This window comes from Bactrocera dorsalis, chromosome 1 (assembly GCF_023373825.1).
Source record: "Bactrocera dorsalis isolate Fly_Bdor chromosome 1, ASM2337382v1, whole genome shotgun sequence".
Taxonomy (NCBI): domain Eukaryota; kingdom Metazoa; phylum Arthropoda; class Insecta; order Diptera; family Tephritidae; genus Bactrocera; species Bactrocera dorsalis.
In genome coordinates, this window is record NC_064303.1 from 6,017,337 (window position 1) to 6,037,790 (window position 20,454).

At 38.6% G+C, this 20,454-nt stretch overlaps 2 protein-coding genes across 4 annotated transcripts in view; one reads left to right on the forward strand and one right to left on the reverse strand.

Annotated features, from left to right (window-relative positions):
• Positions 1-20,454, forward strand: part of LOC109579481 (uncharacterized) — a 319,803-nt gene that overhangs the window by 29,960 nt on the left and 269,389 nt on the right. Inside the window, exons 3-5 of the mRNA XM_049446659.1 lie at positions 474-565; positions 6,726-6,824; positions 7,918-8,042. Coding sequence (XP_049302616.1) covers positions 474-565; positions 6,726-6,824; positions 7,918-8,042 — 316 coding nt within the window. The remainder of the gene's footprint in view (positions 1-473; positions 566-6,725; positions 6,825-7,917; positions 8,043-20,454) is intronic.
• LOC105225307 (uncharacterized) overlaps positions 10,744-20,454 on the reverse strand; it is a 105,189-nt gene continuing 95,478 nt past the window's right edge. For all 3 annotated transcript variants that reach the window (XM_049446673.1, XM_049446674.1, XM_049446672.1), the window contains one exon: positions 10,744-11,574. In XM_049446673.1, the coding sequence (XP_049302630.1) occupies positions 10,903-11,574 (672 nt within the window). In that variant the 3' untranslated portion in view covers positions 10,744-10,902. The remainder of the gene's footprint in view (positions 11,575-20,454) is intronic.

The window sequence follows — 20,454 nt, forward strand, 5'->3', positions numbered from 1 at the left end:
GTTGATTTATTTACAATTTCCGTACTTTGTGTTAACAACAAACAAGCAATAACAATAACAACATGGGAAATAATTCACTTAAGTGCGGAAATTAAATAACTGCGTTGAAACAATGAAAATAAGAAAATAAAAAGTGAAGAGTATAAAAATGTTAAAAATATGGCAAGGCGCGCGCTAGCAAATGAACCACAACTGTTGTAATCCCATTGGCACAAAGGCGAAGAAAATTGGTTAATATAAAGAGATAACCACGAAAAAACCTACTTTATAGGCAGATAAATAAGCCAAGTGCACACATGCACATACATGCAAAGGAAGGCGAGTGGCCTGAGTCCCATGTAGGGGCTTTAAAAACATATATTTACATAAGTATACGAGCTTACGCGCTTGCGCTTACATATTTCAACTATAATGAGCGCTTTTTCGTAAACATTTCATTTACGCTTGCCACTTTTTCTTCTTCTTCTTTGCAGACACATTGGCGATGCGGCCATTACATGCCATTGTCCGAGCGGCTTTAAGGGCACCAAATGCGAAATACCGGAAATAAATGAAATGACATTGGGTAAGTGCGTGTCTGAGATACTTACATATATGTATATCATACATAAATATAAATATACATATATACATACATACTATAATTATATATACTTACAACTGTATCCATGCCTGAGTAGTTGCGTAAGCGTCTCCAATTCTGTTTGTTAAGATGTCTTCTCATCTCCGTACAAGCCTTGCTTCATTCATTAAAGTCGCTGTTGTTGTGTAAAATTATGCCACAATGCGCGTGTTTGTTGTTGTAGTTGAAATTTATTGGCTTTACACAAGCGCGCGGATAATGTTGCTCGCTGTCGTTGGCAGTCAGCAGCTGCCAAAGCGTTGAAATATCGCATACGTCGCGCATTGTTGCCGCCTGTCAGCGCAGTAGTCTGTAGTCAGTTGTCTGCTGGTGCTGTGTGACGCATACATTACCGCAGTGCGCACGTTGCGGTGCTCAACGGCCACCAATATGGCTATGGCTGACCAACAACGTCGGCTGGGGCATTACGAAGTTGTTGTTGTTGTTTATTTAATTAAGGAAATAATTAAGCATTAATGAAATATACAAACAAGTGAATTCGAGTGCGTGCAGTCGCTTCGGCTGTATGTTGCGTATACGCCATGTAGCCAATATATGTTACGTTTACGCCGTGTGTAAGCAAAATATTACGTATACGCCGTGGTAATGACGCACGCGTGCAAATATTTGCTTTTACGCACAGCAATGCCTTTCATGGCACATTTCGTCGTACAACCGTAAGCTCCAGCACGTCTATGGACTAAAGTCAAATTTTAAATTTTAAGACACTTTAATACTTTCGGCATTATTTTTTCCTTTTGCTCAAGCTGAGCTGCGTAAAAGTCAACGTTCTTTACTATGTATTTATGTGTATATACGCAGTTATATGAATATATATGTGCTTGTAGTTTTTTGCTTTTAATCTTTTTTTCTGTCGTCTTGTTTACTTTCGCTGAAGTGCATAAGAAGATTTATGGCATGGCAAAAACAACACTTACGTAGCTTACAGCATACTTTCAGTTTACGTAACATTCGCTATGATTTATGTAGTCGCATAAATGCGCTTGTGTGTGTATGCGTGCGTAATGTAATGAAGTGTGAAAGGCAAAAATGTCAAAAAAATATCGAAGAAATATAAAATGTCGTTAGGACTTTATTTTCTTTAAAAATATGTTGGTGTGATTATTGGCAAGATATTGGAAAAATAGTTTACGTTTCTTTTTATTGTTTTTATACATTTGGGTTGGTCCAATAATATTACTATTATATTTATATAAAATTGTATTTGCTATTTTGACTGCTGGAGTGTTAAATTAATGCCAGAAGGAGAATATTGGGTTGTCGAAAAAGTCTTTGCGTATTTTGGATTTTATTTGTATTTGCTTATTTATTTATTACTTTAGTAAAAAAAGGTAAAATTTGATAAGAAATACGGAAAGACTTTTTCAACTTTCCAATATTTCAATGTCGTTAAAGTTTAAGTTGTTACAAATGGCATAGGCAATGGTACTAGGGTCAAAATGTGCTTAGGTATAGATAGTTTGATATTGATGTACTTTATGTCTTCGTTTTATCATATTTAGTGCTGACGCTTCGCTGACAGTATTCCATTTACCAGAGGACTGACACATGAGTGCTGTAAAATTTTCCAACGAAAAACAACCACAGAGTGAAGTTTCTAACTTTTCCCTTACATTTGAAGAACGAAAGCATTAAAAAAATATGACCTCGGAGTCTTCTATGTACTCTCTATACGTCGGAAAATAATGTTGCGTTTTGGGTGAGTGATATCCTTTCTTCTACTTTCCTTTTGCATATGAGCATGGCTTCCCTTTTTTGCTCAGCCAACTCCAAACTCATGGTAGCAATCATTGACGCAGATCATTTACGCTCTAATTGCAATTGAGCCGAATGTCATCCAGTTGTTTAGCCACTGCTACCACTCACTGAGGTCAACCACATATGCGATTGTTTTTTACATTTTTTGGTTGACGAATTTTTAACACCTTGTCGTACAGAAGCTCTATAGTAGGTGGCCTAAGATCGAGTCTTGCAGTATTCCACTTGAGATAGTATAGCCACCTTTCCATCTTTTACCACTTATTGAACATTTCGTAGTATCAACAACTTGACTTAATGCGTTACTAATGGACCTCTTTTTTTATAAAGCAGTATTGTCCTCTAATAATCTAATTCCAAACGGTCTCTTTCTATGCTTTCCTACATTTTACTAATCGTGTCGAGCATGCACAAAGGTTGATAAGATGAAGGTTCTTCAGGTTGCGTTTTTGATTTTGGGAGTAGAGCAAAACGCTGTGCCTTCCACGGGTCTTCTATTATACACGCGTTGTACATCTTGACGAACAAGCTGTCTGTTAGAGTTATACTCGTACTTAGCTTCTTTTGCTGCTCTACTTCGTATACCATCAATTCCAAGCCCCTTTGAGTTTTGTCGCAATGGTTATGATAGGTTAAAACTTAACATAAGCAGATTGGTCAGTAAATAAAATGGCCAAATTTTGAAGTTTTTCGCTTTTTTCACCACTAATGGCGTTAAGAGCTAAATAAAAGCTGGAGTACAGTTTACTATAATAATTCCTTGGATATTATGGCGAGATACTGCAAAGTTTTTTAATGAGGCACACACTTATTATAAGCTAACAAAATTTTAATATGTAAAGTTGTGCTATTTGGGTATCGAAAAGTCTGCAAGAGATCCAAGTGTAGTGTTGCAAATTGTAAAATAGAAAACCATGACCCCATAATTCTTCACAATTAGGGCAAACCAAAACAAATGAACTTTGGCTGCATTGAATATGCTTCATAAATGCATTTTTTGTAGCATGAAAGGATATTTTATCTTGATTTTTATAGGCCAGTTTGTATGACAGCTATATGTTATAGTGATCAGATCTTATTAATTTATATGAAGAATAAAGGTTAGCTTTGAATAGTATTCCCTGCTAAAATTCGTGAATATATCTCGTCAACCGAACAAGTTTACCATATCAGAACTTAGTTTTGATCGATAAGTTTGTATGGCAGCTATATGCTATAATGATCCGATACGAAAATTTTTTAATGAGATTTTATTGCTAGTTTATATTACAATATACGACCAAATTTGGAGAAGACATCTCGTCAAATAAAAAGTTTTCTTTATAAGGGCTTGATTTTCATCGACCAGTTTGTATTGCATCTAGACGATATAGGGATCCGATATGAACCATTTCTTCAGGTATTCTCCCATTTTTTTTAGAAATAATCCATGCTGAGTTTTAAGAAGATATCCCGTAAAACGAAAAAAGTTTTCTAAATAAGGACTTGATTTTGATCGTTCAACTTATATGTATGGTAGCTATAACTTATATTAGACCGATAACAGTAAATCCGACAAATAATCAACTATATGTAGAGAAAAAGATATTTACAAAATTTCAGGTCGAACTAATTCGTGGATATACAGACATTAGTTTCCCTCGAAAAGCATATAAGCTCGAACAGTAAGGTCTTCGAAAATTTTATTATTATATTATTATTAGATAGTGAAAAACTAAAATCATTAATTGAGAGCTTGACAAAGACAGATGAATAGCATAAACTCTCATTGATTTATGTATATAAATATATACACAAGTACATACAGGTATAAGTACTCCCTGTCAAGGGATGAAGGGTAAACACCCTGGTGGCTTCGCAGGCGTCAAGACACTTCTGTGTCAAAAACAAATACTTTGCGGTTTCACACACACACATATAAAAAAAATAACAGAAGAATACCACAAACTAATCTGCCGTTAGAATAACAACACCTTAGTACACTTGAGTGAGTTGTTAAAGAATGAGTGCAACTGACAAAAAGCGATTGTATATGAAATATTGCCACACGAATGACACGTTACAGTGGCGAAGAAGGTAACTATAGAAGTGGCAAACAAGAAAGAAAGACAAAAGAGCAAGAAGCACACAAACTAAAACGACTATTTGAGCGCTTAAGCCGCGGTTAAGCAGTGCATTGAAGCAGCCGTAAGAGAGCGAGTGTATATGTGCGTTTACTTCTACAAAATCTACCTCAACGGCAACACGTACGCAACATATTGAAGTAGAAAAATTAAAACAAAAGCAACAAAAACCTATTGAAGAAGTCGGTGAGAAGAAAGCATTGTACAGTACAACTACTTGACAAGCAGGCGAAGCACGGCAAGCATGCAGCAAAGGCTGGCAAGGAGTGGCACACGAGTGCGCTTAGAATGTGAGATTTTCAACTGTCTACACACACACATATACAAGCGTAGTTGTATCAGCACTCTAGTGTGTTTTATATAAGTTTGTGTGTATGTAAACATTTGTAGAAGAAATGCAACAACAAAGCATATCAGCAATTTCGCTTGCTTGCTTGCTTACTTCCTTACTTGCCACACATGTCGCTGCTACTAACGTCTGCCAGCTGCAATGTGTCACTGCTGTTGCTAAGGAAACTTGAAATTTTTATTCACACATATGGACACACACACACGCATCAATAAATGTGTCTGCACGTGAGCATCGTCATGCACGCTTGGGGCAACCATAGCTCAGTTGACGCTGTGGCAGATTTTCGATTGCAGCAAGGGCTGTTGTGACATTGTGCAATAACTGTTGAAACATTTTCACAGGTTATCGCATCAAATTGAATTTTGGAAAACATTTTTTATGGATTCCTGATAGTGTGCGTGGGCTGTTACTTTGTGTAAGCATGATGTAGGAGAACTTGGTTGGAAAAGCTATTTAGTTGTTGTGATAAATCTGCGCATATGCAATTAGAATGTGAGCTTTTGAATACAGTTTAAGTTCTTTATATCGAAATTTGTAAAGGTATTACTAAGATGCGTCGCGCTTCCCTCTTTAACCCTCGGTATGTATCCCATCCAAGTCCGAGTTGATGTTAGGACCTCGGAGCGCACGCACATCTAAAACACTGGAGACGTGTCTTCTGTCCATGATCGATCTGGTTGGTGGCTTTTCGATCCGGAGACAGTCAGGTAGCTTGAGGAATTTTTGTATGCTGGAATTTAGTACCACAGATAACCATACATATTTCGGACAGCTGCAAAGTCGACTAGTCCCATTTGGGGATGTTTCATCACGGATGCTGAATTCACCGACCGTTGTGCCAAATATAATTTCTTTTCCCGACCTGACGTTAAAGTCGCCAAACACGATTTTGAAATCGTGGCATGGGCAGCTCTCATAGATGCGCTCCAAGCGCTTATAGAAGTAATCTTTGGTCACATCGTCCCTATCTTCCGTTAAAGCGTGGTAGCAAATCAGCGATATGTTGATGAACTTCGCTTTGATGTTGACTGCGGCTAGACGTCCTTCCACCGGCGAGAATGCCGGGAAGCGGTGACGTAGTTTCTCTTCCTCCACGAATCCAACATCGAATTTGAGGTCCTTTATATGACAACTGTGGTGAATGCCACAAGGACCTACTCGCCTCAGTCCTTGTCTCGTCCATCGCATTTCTTGGACGGCGGTGAAAGCTGACATTTCACTCTAATGAGGACATCAACCAGCTGGGCAGCAGCCAATTAAGGGACCGGAAATTCCAGGTGCATGCCCTTTAATCGTAATCCTCAACTCAAAAGGTGGTCAATCATCTGAGGCTGTTTTCTTCCAAGCCCAGCGCACAACCCTGGGGAGAGAAGGTTCGCCTTCTAACTTCATCTCGCTTTTAAACAAATGATTTTTGACTATACAGAGGTGAAAAATAGATTCTTAGACACCTATAAGAAAGTCTCATAATGTATGAGCTCTTAATGGTGTAACGGGAAGGTCCTCCGCCTTGCAGTTTTCTATTTTTTTCATATAAGACTGAAAATTTTAAATCTCCCTTCTGACATTTTTAGAAATATCTCGTTTCATATGTTTTGTAGGAAATTGTATGATATTTAAAATGTCTGTAACTATTTCTTAATACCAGAGTACCAAGTAAAAAAATGTTTTTTTTTTTTTATTTCTTATCATCCCACATTTCTTTTCTGAGAAATCTTTACAACTTTCTCGTAGTACTTGATAATTCAGAGTATTGTGTATGGCTGAACGTTGTTGGTTAATATTATTTACAACATACTTCCACATAAGGAAATTAAATAATAATATTATTTTCTCTCTCTATAACCAGGTTGCACTTCAAATTCCACATCGAGTGATTGTCATAAAGAATGTGACTTTGATCGCGGCGGTGAAGGCATCACACTGCGAAAGGCTAGTAAAATTAGTGGTAAGTTGAAAGTGAAACTATTATACAAAAGCCTAATAAATATATACAGATTTTATAAGTTGAAATAAAAACACATTCTTACTGGCCTTCATTCATCTATACATAAGTCGGGTATATACTTGTATACTAGATACTATCGTATTAATTGTAACAGCTCTTGACCGTTTATTGAATCAAACCTCAAGTACTGACAGAGTGATCGGGATGGAATTGAGCACCCTACAAGGTGGAGTCCTCTCTCCTTTTCTATGGATTTTACTTATTAGCGATCTACTAACTAAACTTGAGGGTCATGCCTGCCGGGTGACTGCTTATGCTAACGATGTAAAAAGCTTTTAAGTACCGTGTTCACGTTGGCCCAAGGGTAATTTAGCTTCGTAACTAATTGAGCGGACGGACGTGGTCGTTCCATTATCTCTAATAACACTAAGATGGTTTTATTTACTGGGAAATATAAAACCCTGAAGGAACCACTGCAGCACATGGGAAGCATCCGGCTGCAACCTGCGGATACATTAAAGTAACTAGTTTGAGCCATTTCTAGATAGGAAGCTTTCATAGAAGTCTGACATTGAGGAGAAAGCAAAAAAGTTATCGTTTGCCTTGTACTGCTGCAGATGAATCATTGACAAAAGGTGGAGCATCTCACCGAATATAGTCCTCTGACTTCAGGACACCAAAGTCCCACCCATTTCGTCAGATATCCTTCTGAAAGTTTAATTGGCCAAAAGACGCTTAAGTCCGAACAACAGGAGTTTTACGTTTATGGCTTTCTAAAGGACTGCATATAGTTCAAGTGCGATCTTTGGATCAGCCATGAAACCTAACCCTAACCTTACCATATTCGCGCGGTTTGCCATAACATGATTATTATGCATTGTTACGATATTCCGAAAATGTACTCAAAAATCATTGCAAGAAGCAAATATTTCATTTTTCACTCAAAGTTTTAAAATGTATGCTTGAAAAAATGTTTCTTTTCAATTTTTTCATTCCTGAATTTTTTTCTTTCCTTTTCTAAAAAGCATTGAATATTATTTCCTATTGTAACTTAAGCTCAGTCTTAATGCCAACTTTAATCTTTCTTTTCCAGCACGCAACGGTAAAACTCGTTATGAAGTGACAATACGCCTGGGCGCCAACCTTACTGCCTTCTATCGTAACATGGATCCCGAGAGGCGCCCAAGCGACCATCTACCGAGTTTACTAGAAAGACATGTGAGTAGAATTCAAAGTATTTTAAGTGAATGAAATTTTTATAATATAGCTAATGGAAACCGAAATGATTTTCTGCTGAAAAGGATATATTTTTCGGTGGCTGAAAGTATATCAAATTATTTTCTGGTAAAAAACTTATATTTTTTTTCGAGAGATGGGAGGTTTTTTAAGGAAAAGTTGAATATGTTGTGTATTAGGTAGGTGATAGCTAGTAAGTACTTTCGTTCATGATATACATTTAAAGTGGAGAAATGATCAGTATATTTCTTGGATGCCTTAATTAAAAAATAAATATATTGTTCATACTTTTAATATATATTTTGAATTGTAAGATAAGATTTTTTAAGTTTTATCTGAACGTTCTTATCTTCCCGTTTGATGTAAAAAAAGTTAAGGATATATGCAAGGCTTAGGAGTGTTAACTTCTATCTGTGATAATAATATATACTTACCGAAAAATGTATGCTTTGTTTTCCATTTACTAAATAATATTGAAAGAAACATATCTCGTGTATACTTTTCACTGTCCTTAACACTTCAAATGACCCCCAATTAACCGCAATTAAGCAATCATCCGATCCTTTCAAAGGCTAATTAAGGTGTCTTAAAATATTCACTTCCCACCTGCGTTTGATTTTAGGCAAAATTGCAGAAAAATCCACAAAGTTTGATTTACCCAATTAACCAATTTGCACCGCCATAAAATTTGCATTAATTTCAAGCAATGGAAATCTTTTAAAAATCACTTAAATTTTCTCCCGATTATGTACACATCAGTGAATTTAATAAGCTAAATAAAGCATTTTTTCCGCTAATGACCGTTATTATTACACGAGAACGCCCACAGTGAAATGTGTAAATATGTATGCTTCTTCATTACCCAACCCACAGGTGATTTGCTGCGTAATAACCGTTATTACCTGCATATTGCTTGTGGTTCTGCCCCCTTCCGGCCATTTCTGTTTTTTTGTTGTTTTAGCGGTAAAGAAAATCTCGATTAATACTAAGCTGGCAGTCAGTGAGTGGCTCAGATGATAAATAATAAAATTTTAATTTTATAACGGTAGCCATAAATACGCATAATCATGCCATCGGCAGTCTTTGTCTGATGTGGTGTTTAGGCGCCACGTGCCACAGCGGGAGCCGCGGGCACAAAATATGTTGGTTTTGTATTGTGGTTTCTTGGATTTCGCTTGTAATCTGCGAATATTTTATTTGCTTAAGTGCAATGGCTTCTGTTACACTTCATTTGTGGAACAACAACAAAAGCACAGCAATAATATGAGAGAGGTTAACTGAGACGTCAACAATTCTCCCCAATGTTTTTATACTCTGATTTCAGTATCTCCAGTTTTCCAACTGACCAAAACAAATTCCATACTCAAATTTTATACTCTAGGTTCTTCTTCTTTTCATTGGTAGTGTTTTTTACGAGGCGGGTCCCAAACCCAGCACACAACCTTAGTGAATGTTTCGCCTTCTCACTTTAGCTCGCCTTCAAACGGATGTTTTTTGGCTACCTAAAGGATACTTGGTCTAAGACCGGAAGTCGAGAGCTGCTTGAGCCAAGTAAAAGAACCGTTTCTGGCCACGCCCAAGTAAACTTTCCTTATTTGCGTGAAATTCTACACATGGCTCCATTCTCCTTGTCGATGAAGAAGCGGAGGCTGTTTTGATATTTTCTTTGTAGGATTTTTTTACGTTGCGGGTTAGGTTAGGTCAGATTAAATGGTCCATCCTAACTGGGACCTCACTTAGAAAGCTCATAGCCGCTCCCTTGTGTTACTTAGAACTCTTACAAAATTAGTCATAAAGACCCTCATAAATCAACGAAGCGCTCTGAGTCGATCACAAGTTTGTTCAGAATGCCAGTTTTGGCTATGTCTGTTGGTTAGCTAAAGGTATGACTACCGAGATGTTACAACCTCATTCTTGTGGAAGCTGTGCAGTGGATAAGAAAATGTCTGGTTGTTTCTACCTCACCGTCAGCCATACCACTTTGACAGAGCTCCACCGGGTGCGGAAAGATGAACTCTGTAAAGACACGATTTCAGTTGATCTCCTGGGTTCTTTTTTAGGCCAGAAGGGTCTCGCAATCGCGCAGAGGATGGGCGTAGAATAATACCTGCTAAGCTCACGCAAAGTCCAGAGCTAATACGCCAGGTGATAATGGGGATCCAATTTACTCTGAGTCGATCACAAGTTTGTTCAGAATGCCAGTTTTGACTACGTCTCCTGGTTCGTCGAACTCGTCCATACAACTTTGACAAAACGCTTGCGATTGTTCAATCATCTTGTTCATCTTTCTGTGCACCAACCTAAAAGACGTAGTCCGTTCCGACGACAATAGGGTCTGCATAGATGGAACGGATGCGGATTTTTACCTGGCCAAGGAATTTCAGCTCGACAGATTTTTTCTGATACAACAGAAACAACAACAACAGCAATGTAGTCAGGTAGCCTAAAATTAAGTGTAATGGAGAGCTACTTACAAGAGACTCCCTCACCAACCGTCCCTCCTAGCTTCGACTCATCCGTGAAAGAGCTTACTGCGCCTCTTCTCCAGCGCCTTCTCCTCGTCCAAGACTAACCTGTAAGTTTTCAGGGATGCAATTAATGCTAATAAAAATGCACCTGTGAAGGGTATCGGTATTCGCCAAAGTGTTCGTTCCTTTGGGTTTTGTATATAAAGTCCTCTTGACTTCAAAATATTTGTTGAAAATCAATACTTTATTGCAATTTTTAACAAACTACTCATAAATAACAACAACATTCGAAAATTTGCAGATTATTGCATAAATTGTTGCTGAAAATAATTATAGACTACTTTGGTCGTTACTTGTTGCCATCTGCTTCCTCCTTATGGTACATAGTTCTTAGTTAAATTTAATGTTTCTTCATCATTTGCGGACTGACTGAGCCGCTGCGGCGCATTCGCTATGGTATTGAGCACATTTCGTGCAGCACGTGCATTTCGCTCCAGCGAAGACGACCAACTATTAGCGCCACCACCACCTCCACTGCCACCACCACTGTTACCGACACCGCCACCGCCACCGCCGACGCTGTTGCTGACATCATTGCGTTGCGTTGACGCACCATTCATGCCCGACTCCATAATTGTGGGCATGGTATTGGCACCCAAGCTGCCACCCATGCCCGCCAGGCCCAGCGCGCTGCTCAGCTCCGTGCCAAAGTTGCCACCACTGCCGGCCGCACCACCTTCGGCCGCTCTAAAGGAATGCGCCGAACGTGATGTGGGACGCCAACGATTTAATTTCACCGAGGTTTTGCGCTGATGTGGCGGAGTGCCGCGTGCGTTGGCCGCCGTGCCGTTCTTGACAGCCGCTGTGTGCTGTTCCAGCAGATTAGACACGAGCTTGTCGAGTGCCTTCAAGTCGACTTGCACTTTGGAGTTGCGTACGGAATTCATGCGACTGCCGGCGCGACTACCGAATGGCGAGTTGCTGTAGTCACCGCCTGTTGGTTCGCGCAGATTGAGTCCAGCCATGCGTGCTAAGCGTTGTGGTAACTGGAAGATAGTAAGAGGAGTAGAGATGTTTAGCATGAAAGAGATTTGAAATTTTGAAAAGTTTGTCGCAAAAATATTTGAGGTCGCTTTTTATTCTTGGTTTATGACATTGATGTTTTGTGAAATTGATTATTTTGTGAAATTAGAAGAAATGTGGAAAGAAATGAAATGAAGCATGCTGAATAACATTTATGTTACAGTAACTCTGTGTAATATGCTGCAGATACAATTATAAATGCCTCAGTGTATTTTTTATAGCTTTTATGTTATTCGTGGAAACGTTTACAACAATACCTAAGCTGTGCTTCAAGGCTCTTGAAGGAAAACATTTCCAAGAATAACCTGTTTATGTGCTATTACTTCGGCTTGCTTGTACTATAAGTAGAGCAGATTTTATAATATACATAGATACCTAGATTCTATTAAAGTTTCCACTAATCAAATTCCATTTGGTATTCTTGAAAATGATAAGAGCTTCTTCTTTGTAGCCTCTTGCAATAACTTCAAGCAATCCTAAACCAATTGCTATATTCACTTGCAGTTTCCGCAGGAAATGTTGTTTTCCCAGCCGCTTATTCTTATTGTTTTTGGAATCTATGCTACTCTATTCGCAGAAGGCAGAATAAGGTAACCTAAGTGCTCTTTATTGCAGGTTTGCGTGAAAATAATGCTCACATTCAGGCGAAGTTGTGCTTGCTTCTTTCTTGTTTCAGGCATAAGAGAAATGATAGAGATTGCGCAGACAATGAAGTAGTCTATGTATCGCTGATTCTGGCACTTAACAGTGATTTATTGCTCACCTTAACTACTTATAACTTGTTAGGAAAACTGCAAGCAATTATTTAGAAAAATAGTCACAAATATGACAAAGAGGAGAAATAAGCAAAAAAAAAAAAAAACAAAAAGAGTTCGTCTTCAATATAAATACTTACGTCTTAGAAATCTCAGGAAAGAAAAAATTACTAGTAAACTGTCACAAAATTCACATCCCTTCTCAATTTAAAGTTTTTTAAATTTGAGCAAATTTATTCGCTTAAAATAGAAACAGCGCTCTAACGCCCCAAAAATATGAACCACTAAGAAACGTTGCGTTATACTAAATATGTTCAGTTTATAAACTGCTGCAATGTAATCTCGAAATTTATACATTTCTTGGAATATACATAACCTCAGAAACAAAAAACCATAGTGAGCGACATGGTTCCTCACCCATGCTCTATATATGTATCTGCACTATAACAACAAATTTGATGCATATTTTTTGGTTGAGACTCTTAACTAAGGGTCAAACTACATCAAGTGGATCCTAAGAATTTCGATGAATCACCGATTTTGAAAATAACTATTTCATTAGGTGAGGGACAAGACACATACCCCATGAAATACTTGTATATATTTTGAAGCTATTTTGGCGTAGTATCATCTTACAGCATCTTGCTGAAGAATTGAAGAATAATCTCTCAACCATATTTTGAGTAGTTAAGCATCCTTAAGACGTCCCTAAAAAGACCTTTGGTTTCAATAATACTAATACGAGCAAAAAATAGTAAAATTTTGTTCATTTCCGGTTTCCCCGGTGCGGTCGTTTGAGTTTACTAAAAAAATTAAAAGTCACATGGAGCTAAATTAGGCGAGCAGGGTGGTTTAGGCATGATATCGGTCGAAGATTTGGCGTAAAACTCATGAAAAATCAAAGCATTATGTGGCGGTGCATTATCGTGGTGCAAAAACCAATAGTTGTCGGCCCATAACTCCTGCAGCTTTATACGAATACCCTCGCGTAAATGACTGGCACAGAAATATAGCCATATCCTTCTCCAGCTATCCATTTATTCTCAAATAAGTATTGTAACGGGTGATTTTTTTGAGGTTAGGATTTTCATGCATTAGTATTTGACAGATCACGTGGGATTTCAGACATGGTGTCAAAGAGAAAGATGCTCAGTATGCTTTGACATTTCATCATGAATAGACTTACTAACGAGCAACGCTTGCAAATCATTGAATTTTATTACCAAAATCAGTGTTCGGTTCGAAATGTGTTTCGCGCTTTACGTCCGATTTATGGTCTACATAATCGACCAAGTGAGCAAACAATTAATGCGATTGTGACCAAGTTTCGCACTCAGTTTACTTTATTGGACATTAAACCAACCACACGAATGCGTACAGTGCGTACAGAAGAGAATATTGCGTCTGTTTCTGAGAGTGTGGCTGAAGACCGTGAAATGTCGATTCGTCGCCGTTCGCAGCAATTGGGTTTGTGTTATTCGACCACATGGAAGATTTTACGCAAAGATCTTGGTGTAAAACCGTATAAAATACAGCTCGTGCAAGAACTGAAGCCGAACGATCTGCCACAACGTCGAATTTTCAGTGAATGGGCCCTAGAAAAGTTGGCAGAAAATCCGCTTTTTTATCGACAAATTTTGTTCAGCGATGAGGCTCATTTCTGGTTGAATGGCTACGTAAATAAGCAAAATTGCCGCATTTGGGGTGAAGAGCAACCAGAAGCCGTTCAAGAACTGCCCATGCATCCCGAAAAATGCACTGTTTGGTGTGGTTTGTACGCTGGTGGAATCATTGGACCGTATTTTTTCAAAGATGCTGTTGGACGCAACGTTACGGTGAATGGCGATCGCTATCGTTCGATGCTAACAAACTTTTTGTTGCCAAAAATGGAAGAACTGAACTTGGTTGACATGTGGTTTCAACAAGATGGCGCTACATGCCACACAGCTCGCGATTCTATGGCCATTTTGAGGGAAAAATTCGGACAACAATTCATCTCAAGAAATGGACCCGTAAGTTGGCCACCAAGATCATGCGATTTAACGCCTTTAGACTATTTTTTGTGGGGCTACGTCAAGTCTAAAGTCTACAGAAATAAGCCAGCAACTATTCCAGCTTTGGAAGACAACATTTCCGAAGAAATTCGGGCTATTCCGGCCGAAATGCTCGAAAAAGTTGCCCAAAATTGGACTTTCCGAATGGACCACCTAAGACGCAGCCGCGGTCAACATTTAAATGAAATTATCTTCAAAAAGTAAATGTCATGTCAAATGTCAATCTAACGTTTCAAATAAAGAACCGATGAGATTTTGCAAATTTTATGCGTTTTTTTTTTTTTAAAGTTATCAAGCTCTTAAAAAATCACCCTTTAGATGATGCGTAACATATCCGCAAAGCTTAAAGAAATTTCAATTTTTTTCAACAGCCATTAGTCACAGGTTAGGTAAATAACTTTTATAAATGTTTATGCTAATCGATTCATTAAGTATTTTCGGTTCTCTTGCGTTGGACTTTGAAGTAGGACTCAGTTGCGATCGTCTTATCATTCGAAGAAAATTTCTTGCTAGTGAGCATTCGTTTGAGAACTGTGAGATATAAAGAAGCTCAACAAAGCATGGTAGCTTCTTTCTATTTTGTTACTTACTTTATAATTTTTTGTTGTTTTTGCTCTTTGAATTTTTCAAACTCTGCATCTAAACCAACTAAGACTAGCTTTTCAAAGCTCAAGCATTTTACTTTGACTCAATTTGTCTTTTACGGACAGTTACTGAAAGTTAAATTTGCCAACAGCATTTTCAATTTAGCTAAACTGCACATCGATGCTATACAAAAACAAGAGCAAAAACCCTTGAACATATTTACATACAAACATTCTCCTAAAGTTTCCAATTTCATTTCCGCTTTTTTGTGCTGGCAACGCTGTGCCTACTGTCAGCCACTATAAGTATTACTCAAATACATATCTATAGATGTGTATATGTATGTATGTATGTATGTATATGTTTCCTTCGCTTTTTTTGCATTTCAACTGTTATTTCTTCTCTATTACGCCCGGCCGCCGGGTCACAGCTGCTTTGACTTTAATTGATGTTTCATTTCCCTCACTGAGTATTTCCGTTACTTCCGTCCGTTTGACCGCCCATTCTGCTGTGCTGCAAAGGTTTTCTCTGCCACTGTATGGCGTGCAGTTACCGTTAACGTGCAGCGCTGCAGTCATGTCTATGCTGACGTTTAGCGGCCTACAGCTATTGAACTCCACTCCACTCCACATATCTCTCTCCGTATGTGTGTTTGTGTGTGTATATTTCTGTGCATGGCACATCGGCTCGTAGCATTATCTGAATAGATGTTCCTTTCACCAGGACATTTGTTAAAGTGGCAAATGACTGCTGCCTACAAAATTTTTCATTGCTTTGCCAACTTCGCCGCCTGCCGCACCTTAACAACGTGCGCTTTGTTGCTTTTGTAACGGCTGTGTCTCCACTTTTTCATCCACAGTTGGTCGCCGAGGGTTTCAGGTTGTGCGCTCGTTATTGAGTATCAATGCGGTTTAAGTGAAAAATTGCTGTTTCCGTCTTTCAGTTTGAAGTTGCCACGGCGTATCGAACATGCAGCTGCTGGTGTGGTTGTTGTTCTCGCTGTTGTTGTTGTTATTGCCGTTGCTGCTATTTTCGTTATTGTTGTTGCAATTGTTACTGCTCTTGTTGTTTTTGTCACTGCTGTTGGTGTTGTAGTTGTCATCGCTATTGTTGTTGTTGTTGTTGCCGTTACTACTGCTATTGTTGTTGTTATCGCCTTTGCTGTTGTTGTCACCGCTATTGTTGTTGTCACTGCTATTGTTGTTGTTGTTGTTTTCCCCTGTGTTGTTGTTGTTGTTGTTTCTACCGTTATTGTTGTTGTTTGCGCTTCATCATTGCAACTTTTGTTGTTTTCTTTGCCAAACTCTGTTGCTAACAGTATTCGATTTCATTGCTCAGTTCTTCTGTTTGTTTTCCAAAGCAGTTTCAGTTAGTCTTTACCGTTACCTTATACATACGTGTGTGTGTCTACTCATCCTTTTTATGCTCACAACACATCATTTTCTAACGGCATACCCGCTCTGGCACCTAGCAATTTGCAGGCCGCTGCCACTCTGAACTTCCATCCACTCCCCCGCTCTTCCATTTTCCCCATATCTCTTCATCAAAAGTCGCTTGTAAATATGCAACTCTGTGCTTTCTTTGACGCATGTATGTATGTGTGCGTAACGGTTTGCTTCTGTGTCAAAACAGCACAAATGGGGTTAATTGAGTTTTAGTGGTCTATCCACTTTGGCATTGAAGACGACCCTCGCCTGGTCAACAGGTAGCATGTTCTTAATTCAGCGTGTCAATTCGTAGTTATAACAGCTGTTATTGTTGTTGTCTGCGCTTTTTACGATTTTTTTTTCAGTTCGGCTTGATGCACTGGTTTATGATGTGTGTTGCTTTAGTTTCAGAGGTATGTGGGTAGTTTAGTTGTTAACTTTGTACATTTGGCTTGTAGGCATTGTAGTTTTTCAAAAGAGTGTAGGCTGCACCCCAGTTTTCACTGAGAAACTTGAAATTGTGAACACGTGTCTCAATACGGCGTTTTCTTAATTGGATTTCATAGTGTTTCCTTTCTATGTTGGAAGTTTCTTGGCATTTGTAACTAATCCTTTTGGCTTTGAGTTTATAGTTTTTTTACGGAGCTGATTCTTTGTAGTCCTCAGGCTATAGCAGGATGTGCCAAATACGGAAAGCTCGTGTCATATTTAAGGAACATGTAAAATGGTATATTAAGCCGAGTGGCGTAGACTTAAAATATATAAAAAAATTTATAGCTTTATTCCTTTTTTAAAGTTCTTATATGAAACATAGGCTCTCACAAGGCTTCTCAAATATTTGTTTAATACTCGTCAGTATCGCGATGAAGAGTGTGTACAGAGTTAAAAAATTTATGGATTTTACTGTATGGTCTGGACCAAAAATTCTTTACATCTCTTATATCTGAGAGACAGTTTATTTGTCCGAAGTAATTTCTCTAGCTTTCTATATCGTTCTCTCCTTGTCACTGCTGTTTTTTTCTTCTCTGTGTGAATAACGCCTCGAATAGTCTGAAAGAGATTTTGATCAACAATTTTCTGCATCTAGATGACAGTTTTGTTGTCCAAATTCACTCTGTGCCATTCTCTCTTTCTGTTGATCTTTCGCTTTCTGTTTCTCGCTCTTTTTCTTTAGCACTTTTAGTCGTTCTCTCCTTGTCACTGTATATCTCTCTGAATTGTCATTCTCAGTTGCTCTCTCTTTTTCTCTCACACTCTGAGTCATTTGCTGCCTGTCACTATCGTTCCCTCTCTGTAATGTCAGGCATTGCTGCATTTGTACCCAGAAAGTTAGTCTGGGCTCCAGTCCCAGCTAGTTTACTGCTTTTTGCATCCTAAGAATAGCCGAAGTTGTTTCCATACCTCTCTCGAGGAGTATGTGCTTATTTGTTAGCAGTGGTAGCCCTGTTTTTTCCATAGCGAGCTTGAGGTTGTGTGAATCGAGCCATGCTTGCGTTCATATCATGGCCAAATTAACCTTTCTTTGCGCTTCTACTGTGTATCTACAACATTGTCCGCGTAGCCAATTGAGTACAATTTGTCTGTATTTCGAGTTTTAGTATAGCGTCTTACCTGATGTTCCACAAGTCTGGGCCTAGCGCTGCTCCTGACGTGAGCGTTATCTGTCGTGATTTCTATCTAGTCTCCTAGTGTTGTTGAAAGCGTTTCGGACCACTAAAGTCTCCAGTAACACTATTTCAGCCTCTCTTGGCCTCAATTCATAAGTCATTCAATTTCTATACTTTGAATATATCGATATGCTTTTAAACGTTTTGAAATGACTGCTTGAGTGAGTCCTAAAGATTCTGGGAGCTCTCTTTGTGTTTGGAAACAATCTTCATCGAGTAGAACGTTCTTTTTCTTCTAAGCCAAAATCATTACTTCGTGCAGTCCATTTTTGACAAGTTCGATCAGCTAGAACATGTTCACCAAGGACACACAGTATACACAAAGAGTGTGGCTATCCATCGCATGTTTAAAATACAATGAGATTACGCTAACTCTTGGAAAAATAATTTTGATTATTCAAATGTATAATAATTCTTCAAAAATTCTGCTTTTGTGTAAAATTATCTTCATTCGAGCTGCTTACTTGGTCCGATTATATTTTTTCAGTCTTATTTTTTCCTATCTCTAAACGATAAACATTATTCTAACCACTAAGCTTCCACTTCTCTAACCTTCATTTTCTGTTTAGCATGTCCATTAAACTCTTAAACACTTAAGTCGCTTCATCCGCCGACCTTTCTCTCAAAATGTAATCCCTTTCGCTGCCTTTCTTCATGATTTTACGATCAGCGGCTGTAACAATATCCCCACTTAAATAGTCAGCTTTCTTCGTAGTATCGTACAGTCCATTACTACAATTAGCTTGTAGCTTATTTCGCAACGTCGCAACGCCCGTCAACCACGCCCCATTGTGTACTACTTACTACCAGCATGGACTGTCTCTCCGACTGTCCGTCTTTCTTCGTGCCACCTACACATTTAAAGTTAATTACCGGCAATTAAACAATGCCTTCACGAAAACGGATAGACGGACGCTCAATCATCATCAACAAGCGGGAGAGGCGAGCGCTCGCTCGGTCTATATTTACTACCGATGCTAGAGAGTAAGTGCGGCAGCAGCAGTGGCACACAGCAAGGACACGGTCCGAGGACCAAAGAAGTAAATTGCGGAAATGCTGCTTTTCCGTGCAGCTCCTTTCTGCTGTAATTCCTGCTGCTTTTTGTTAATATTTCGGCGGTCAGTCTTTTAACTCTATACTCTCTCTCTCTGCGCTTTGTGCTCATGCAATGCATCTTCGTGCTTTATGTGTGCGTACGCGTATTTGGTGTGGTCTTCATGAACTGCGCTAATTTATTTACTGACGCAAACAATAAGCAATACACAAGAACAACAACGAAAAAAAGAATTGTAAAAGGAGTGAGCTCAGAGCAAAGAAAGCATAAATCAGTGGTCAAAAAAGAATGAAAGCTTGTAGTGCAACAAAAGCTTTAAAAGGCAGCTATGGAGGGTGGAGCGTCGGCTCTTCTCTTCAAACAAGGTTGTATGCGTGTATGTATGTTTTTGTATGTGTGTGTGTGTAATTCGTTTAAACCTTGGGTCAGCGCATCGGCCAGACAAAGGCAAAAGGGTTGGCCGCCTGCATGGCCGCAGTCTGACTTTGGAGATTTATAAGCGCCGCCTTTACAGCAATATAAAATCAATGTACCGTTACATATACATATGTATGTGTGTGTGCGTTTACGTAGCATGTTAGCTTTGCTCAATTGAATTCAACGAGTATACTTTTTATCCTTTCTTACAATAGGTCGCTCAGTATTTTATGCAAGTGTCTGTATATTTCATGCGCCTGTGTGCTTTGTGGCCGCGTCGACGTGCGGAAGTCATTTGTGCGGTTAAATTGGCAAATAAGCGAGGTCAACAGCGCAATTCTTTCAACTGACTTTTAGCAAAAAAGTTAAAAAAATTAAAAATAAAAATTGGGGAAAAAAGTTTCAAGAAAATTATTGAGCGGCTAGAAATTGTAGCCGTAAATGTGTCCGTGTGTAGAATAAAGCGAAAAAGTAATTGAGCTAAGCTACACAAGCGCTTCTGTCTGCCCATTTATTTATTTTTTTCTTGGTCGATCCGCTTTAAGGCAGTTTATTTCATTATCACATTTGGCGGTCGCGTAAATTGGAGCAATTGCCGATAATTGTGCTTTCGGTAATTTGTTGCGTATTCTGCAATAAATCTCCTGAATTTGTGTGAGCAAAAGTGGAAATCGCAGAAAATAATTTCGTTGAATAATACTTCACCGTGACCTTGTAAACATTTATGGATGTGCTTTGGATGTGAATACAATTAAATTGGAAGAAATTTTTCGAAAAGCGTGATTTGAAAGCTAGATTCGAAGATTGAGGTACATTTATTTATTTTAATTTTGCCACTATCATCCGATCAAATTTGACGCGGACTAGTACACTGTATGTTTTCG